Source organism: Danio rerio, chromosome 4 (assembly GCF_049306965.1).
Source record: "Danio rerio strain Tuebingen ecotype United States chromosome 4, GRCz12tu, whole genome shotgun sequence".
NCBI lineage: Eukaryota > Metazoa > Chordata > Actinopteri > Cypriniformes > Danionidae > Danio > Danio rerio.
This window is the reverse complement of record NC_133179.1, coordinates 14,088,363-14,095,482: the sequence shown is the minus strand read 5'-3', so window position 1 is coordinate 14,095,482 and position 7,120 is coordinate 14,088,363. Positions and strand designations below refer to the sequence as shown.

At 37.9% G+C, this 7,120-nt stretch overlaps 1 protein-coding gene across 1 annotated transcript; it reads left to right on the top strand.

Annotated features, from left to right (window-relative positions):
- The first annotated feature begins 1,069 nt into the window (after positions 1-1,069).
- ifng1r (interferon gamma related) lies at positions 1,070-2,005 on the top strand. Its single transcript, NM_001020793.1, has 4 exons — positions 1,070-1,213; positions 1,438-1,500; positions 1,590-1,799; positions 1,910-2,005. The coding sequence occupies exons 1-4, from the start codon at positions 1,070-1,072 to the stop codon at positions 2,003-2,005; spliced, it is 513 nt and encodes a 170-aa protein (NP_001018629.1).
- The last annotated feature ends 5,115 nt before the right edge of the window (positions 2,006-7,120 follow it).

Below are 7,120 nucleotides of genomic sequence, written 5' to 3'. Positions count from 1 at the left end.
AATTGTCAGGTATTTTAACCAAATAGCTAACAATGCATTGAAGAGTCACTTTTTAGCAATGGATGCCTTCCCTGGGAATTAAAACCACAGCTTTAAATCTGTTAACGCTCAAGTATATGAGTAACAGGAGAGTTTCAGTTACTGAAACTTGCATTGTGCAGCATTGTGTCCTTATATGCACAACCTTATTTAAATCTTTATAAGGTTGAAAGATTTCCAAGGTTCAGATTCGGAGAACTGATAGAAATACCACAGTAAGACTGAAGGGGAATTCAACATAAAAACTGTGTGGCCACAGGCTGTTAGTTGTAGCTTAAGCAAATTTACATTACCACAAATCAACCACCAATGCAAAGTAATGCATATGTGATCAAAATGTTTACATTAACTATTTACAATTGATTAAAATTAATTATGTACAACTGATTAAAAGATGTTTTTAGTATGCATAGCTATTGCACCAAGCGAGATATGCATTCATATGCCAACATATGCACTTTCACACATGTAAACAAACCGTTGTGGTTTAAAAAAAGCATATGCAACAAACGCAAAGAGATGAAAGTACAGATGTGCATGCAAACAGTGCACATGCAAAGAGAAATTCATTTTAAGAAATAGTGGAAGAATAAAACAGATTGCAGTACGTTTTTCTTGGAAAACAAACCGATATTCATTGATAAGTTTCATTTTCACACAAACACACAAAAACATCTGATAACAAACCAACTTTCAGTAGGTTACTGACTCATTGCGCATGTCATCGGGTCCTTAACCCAGATTCATGATGGTCCAAATGTCGGTTGCACTCGCTTGTCCACTCAAAAAAACCTTGAGTAACTCTTGGGGTTCAACATTAGTGTAACGTCATCCAGTTAAGACGCATCACATCTCTGATTTAAAGGAAACAAAGCCCACAGAAACCCCAAAAACCCAAAGCAGCCGTCCTACTGTCATCCTTTGCCTATATAAACCCCCAGCCCCTTTCCGATCATCAACATTCACCTGCTGACTAACATCAGGTCACAGCATCACTTGGTTCACAGCACAGAAACACAAACACAAAAAAATGGATTCCTGCCTCAAAATGGTGCTACTCTGTGGACTTTTGTGGATAGCATCTCTTCAGACAACCAGCGCATACAGATTTCGACGGTCCAGGAGCGAGAACCCGATTCTGAACACAAATATCGAGAAACTAAAAACACATTATGTAAGTGATATCTGTCATCATTTTCTGCAGTGTCTTTGAAAGTTTGTGCCAATGAATTATATCAGATCCAACTCATATTAGTTTTGCTGCTAATATTAGCATGAACAGCAGGTGGTTTCAAAAACCACAACAACTGCACAATGAACTTTGTGACATTTTGATTTTAGATTAGAAGATGCACGATGCATTGCTAACGGTCGCTGTTTTGTTTGTACTGTCTTTAGAACACGCTTGCAAAGGATTGGGTTGGAAAATCTGTGTTTGTTTCTCATCTGGACCAGCTGAATGTAAGTTTGTACTGTGCAAAATGCTAAAATGGGAACTTGAAATGTAATGATTTTTACATTAACATCCTAATTATGCTGATTTCCTTCAGTCTAAGCCAACCTGCACTTGCCAGGCTGTGTTGCTTGAAGGAATGCTGAGCATCTATGAAGACATTTTCCAAGACATGATGAACAAGTCAGATAATAAAGAAGTGAGAGACGATCTTAAAAAAGTAATTCATGAGGTGAAAAATTTGAAGCACAAGTACAACGAAGAACATAAATTATGGAGGGAGCTCCAGGATATTCACTCAGTCAAGGTAAACAAAGACAATATAAGTTCTGTCTTCATTGTGAAACGTATACACTTTCAGTTATCTTAAAAAAAAAAAAACTGTTAAATAACTATATAACTCTCATTCTCATTCAGGCGAAAAATGGAACAATCCAAGAAAGAGCATTAAATGACTTCCTGAAGGTGTATTATCGGGCCTCCACAGAAAAACGGCATTTACACATGTCTTAGGCCCACTGAGAAGATCCAAAGGGTCTTGACTTTTATGTAGTAAACTAGTGCTTTGCTATTGTATTACCCTATTTATTTATAAGTTATATGTAATTATTTATTTTGTTTTATTTTATAATGTACTCTACTACAACGTAACACAACAGAACTTAATTTAACAATCTAACTTATTTTCATCACATGTGTGTTTGCATCATTTACAGTGTACAGAAATGGAAACAGTTGGTTTTCGACAATGGATTTGCTTGAAATACTTTGTGAGCTTCACTGGCTGAACTGTTAATTACAATAAAAATACATTTTGCATTAATTTGTGCTTTCGTTTGTTTAATTGCAATTTTTAGTCTGCCTAAAACTCAATCAGTCAATGAACTAAAAGTTCAATGGGTCATTGCTACATGCTGACAAACTGCAAGTTTAGTGAAACTGCAAACTGTGGCTGTATTTAACATTTGACATTAAAGGAAGAATGTCATAAAAACTGCTCAAACATTCAAATGAAAAATAAAATTAATGCAATGATCTGAAATCTTAGTGCATTTCTAGCACACTACTCCAAGCCACAATCTCAAGTTAATGGAATTAAATTTCCAGAGAATGTATACACTTGATAAAAGAATGCTTTTAGTGCCAATGACATACAATGGGGGTCAAAATTGACTCCTTAGTCCTATTAGGAGTTCTTACAGCATATTTCATGAGACAAATATCCCAAAGCGCAGTATAAAAAAAAATATTTGAAGAAAAAACACTGATCAAAATTAGAGTAAACTTTCAGATACTTCCAAATTGATAATTAGGTGATAATTGTGGTAAATGTGGTGATAATGTCCTTAATTTACTTATCTGACAAACCCCAACTTTGGCTAAATAAAGTTACTGAAAACCGCCTAACAGCAGTTTGTCAAGATGAAGGCCAAAGTTAACCTTTCAGCCACAGCAAGAGGAGTTGGTCACTCCAAATCTGCGATTGCTAGAATATTGCATTGTTACATTGTCCACCAAAAAAAAAAAAAAAAAGGCTGGTCATGCATGAAAGGCAAATGAACAAGAGTACTGAACAGGATAACATGGAGATTTCAGTGGGTAATCAGTGTAACACTGCAGCCATGATTGCTCCAAAAGTTCAGTTTTGCATTTGTTGCAGTATATAGTGTTTGGAATTTACACCGAAAGCCCAGTATCTGCTGTGGTCAATCGTGCTCTTATCAGATGAAAAATCATAAGGCCAGAATATCCCTTTGGCAAGAAACAAAGTTAAATTTATTTGGGTAAACTTCATGTTCACCATCAACCTGGGGGGAAAACTTAAGCCAAATTTGTTTTTAAAAGTTTGTGAAACGTGGAAATGAAGTGTCATGGGTTTTGTAATGTTTTTGATGGAGGAATTTAACCTCTTCTACAAGGCAGATGTTTATCAGAAGCTCACAGAACACACAGTTCCTTCTCTGCATTCATCACTCAATCAGCCAGCATTTTTCATGTAGGACTAGGGCTGTAACGATACACCAAACCCACGATTCGATTCGTATCACGATTTTTGACCCACGATTCGATTCGTATCACGATTTTTTTTTTCGTGTGGGGTGGGGAAAAAAAGATTTTTAAAACTATTTTTTATTAAATAGAATTATATTATTTTTGTTTTCTTTGTAACAAAATACTTTTGAAAAACCAAACAGAACTAAACTCCATTGTGTAGATGGTTCAAGCCAATGACTGTAAAAAATATGGACAATGCGACAGCCCTTTTTCCCATTGAACGCCTTGAGGGCAAAACGCCTGCTTGACGGACACAAACTGTCGCAAAAGACTGCTGAAATTGGAGCCAGACATGCGCAGAAGGATTGTCTGATGGAGCCAGAGGAGGAGCCGCGAAAATGAGCAGAGTCGAGCTTCCAATCAAACGCTTTATGTAAAATCAACTACGCCCACCGAACTTCTCAGCATGCGTTTGCTGTCATATCAACACAAATGGATGTAATAACGTTAACAAATATGAGGGTTTTATATATTCAATCGCGCCAGCTCCAGGCCGCAACACATAACTTACTCGTGGCGTCGCGGGCTGATTCCGGCTCGCATGCGACAGCGCCTGCTCGCTCGGCCGCCGCATCTGGCTCGATTGACTCGGGCTGGAATTGGGTAGTGAGTCCAGGCATCCGGAGTAGGTCCAGCAGAGGTAACATTAGTCAGTCTGAGCTCTAAGAGATAAGTCTCCAGCAGGCGAGAATCTAGCCGGAACTGTGTTTTGCTATCTGGGTGGCTAGGCGTGTATCAGCAAACTAATAAAGCCCGAAAAAAGCCCTGAACTTAGCAAATAAACAGTGTTCCACCAGGATCATGTATGTCAGAAACTATAGTTTACTGCTGAACTCATTTTGTCATGGTAAAATAACACAGAAATCGAATAATAACATTTCAGTCTACTTCAGTCTCCTGCCGAAGCTCAGACGCCGCGCTTTGAGAAACTGTCAATAACAGCTGTCAATCACGATGACACGCCCAGCATTAAATTACTGCTAAAAACAAACTGTTTACAAAAATGAAGATCTGCACCTATTTCAGCACAATAACCAGTGCCTTAATCGACCAGAACCATCTTTCGGGACATTTTATTGCAAGTGTAATATTTTTTTTTATTTGGGCTCAAGTCTCCTTCATTAACACGGAGGAGGCGGGCTTTATGACTTGTACTGCAGCCAGCCCCCAGCGGGCGATCTAACGGCCGAAACCTTCACTCAAACGTAGGCTTGCGGCACACTTGGTTCAAGCATGTTAAAAATTCTTTTTCAATCAAGTTCTCTTACTTAGAAAAAGTAAATTAAATGGATACTAGGGATGCTCATTTCGTTAATTTTGCTAACAGACAACCGCCGCTCATTAATCGGTTATTATAATAACGGTTAACTGGTCAGATTACTATTAATTTTATATTAAACAAATTGACGTGTCTATTTTGTGTCTGACACATTAAATATTGCATTTTAAAATAGGCTACTGATTTATTTTTAAATGCTAGCATATTAATAACAGAACAGAACAACAAAGCATCTTCACGCACCTGCAGTGTTTAACACAGAAGAGCAGAATAATCTAAATAAAATAAATAAAATAAATAGGACTGCCCTAAATTATTTTCATTTAAATAATTAATTTATATTACAAAACGAAAATACTGACTGATTCTTTTTAACAACCGGCATAGGCTGTTTTTTCCAATCATGTTTTTTCTTCCGTCAAATAAAAATCGCAGACTTCCTCAAATTGCCCGCTCCACGGAAAAAAATACGCATTTATTTAATGCCTTGCTGTTATTATTATAATAACAAAACCTTTTACATTTTATAGAAATCATTATTTTAAAGAATAAGTCCTGATGGTTTCTCTCTCCCTCGCGGTTCAAGTGCGCGTGCTGCATGATGAAAAGACAACAACACGCACGCATATGTAGACTTTTTGTAAACAGTTTTGTTGTTTAAATATGCTATTGCATTAATATGCATACATGCTTTATAAGCCGAAAACAAGGCGCATCTCACTGTCTTTATGTTGACAAGGAAAAAAGAAGAGAAGAAGCGCGGTCCTCTTATGAAACGACTGAATCAGCTGGGTATCGATTGTGCATAAGTGTTGCTGTCTGTGTTGTTACAATTGTAATATTTAATGCTATTGTTATATTCAAGATTTGTACATTCATACAGCTCTGGATAACTTAAAACAGCGATTAGACCTTAAGAGCGGCATGCGTCCTGAAGTAAAGCGAAACGGCTATAAATTTCCAGCAAGATAGAGTGATTATAACCAGAGTCATATACCTTTATCTATAAATAAAGTATAACTATAGAAACTGTGTTCATCTTAACTGAAAGCTTCGTCCTGTTTCCTGGCCTCACGCATCGCGCTGTCAGTCAGCACGTAACGTTAACTCTCAAAGGTTCCAACAGAAAGCGCAGAGCACGGTTACAGAAAGGTTTCCTCTGCAGAGGAGTCGGGGCATCTGGGGAACGCCCATCCCTCTCTGCGCAGCCACATTAACAACAATGCTTTGACAGCACTGGCAATGTTTCTGCCGTTGTCTGTTGTCAAGAGGGGTTAAGTTGGTTTTGTTTTTGATATTCCTGACACATTCAGACAGTCCCTTACTAAGAGCTCCTCTGCGAGCTCTCCCGGTTAAACGCTAATTGCGAGGGCTTAAACGGAGCAGTGCTCGTAATGTCGAGCGGAAAAAAAGTGTTTCCTCACGTTCTTCTTCAACTAGCTCAACTTTTGCAGGCACGCGTGACGTTATTGGAAAGGTAGTCACGGGGTGTGTCGCGATTCTCCCTTATCACACCGCGACACAGGATCGTAGATCTGAGTGTCGCGATTTCGATTTTATATCGTGTATCGTTACAGCCCTATGTAGGACAGTGAGCCCAGTCGCACAAAAAAAAAAAAAAAAATGGATAAAGCAGTTCTTTGAAAGTGACAACATTGAAATAATGAAAGGGCAGCTCAAAGTCCTGACCTAAACCTGATTGAAAATCTATGGAAAATCATTGGCAACAATGTAATGGCTTAAAAACAGTCAGTGAACACTGTGTCCTAACTACATGCGGAGACACAACCGTCTTTACCATGTTTTTGTTGTAATGCTCCAGAAATGCTCCTTATTTCTGCGATATCGCACCAGAACAACAGCATATACTCCCTCAGATGATCATCCCAGATACCGATTATGTGCTTTATTCAGTGGTAAATGCTACTAATTTGGGTTTACATACAATTATATGTGACATTTACTGCCATACAACTGAAGGCAGCAATAGATAGTTCACCTCAGGTCTTGAAAATAAAAGTTATAGCAAACGGTTAGAAAATTAAAGTCAGAACTGTGACTCAGTTCAAACCAACAACATCAAGCCCTCAGTAGTCTATTAATAATGTTAAAGCGGCTTAATATGTGTTAACTAGATTAAAAGCCTTTTCCATTTCATTGGTAGTGCAGTGGCTGGTATTTAAATTTTTCTGTCATGTCATAGACCAAAAGTGTTTCAAGAGTTTACACTTAGCTTATGATTTATACATAACTTGTTTGGCATGCTGTGCCAGGAGAGAGCACTGAGCTCAAGG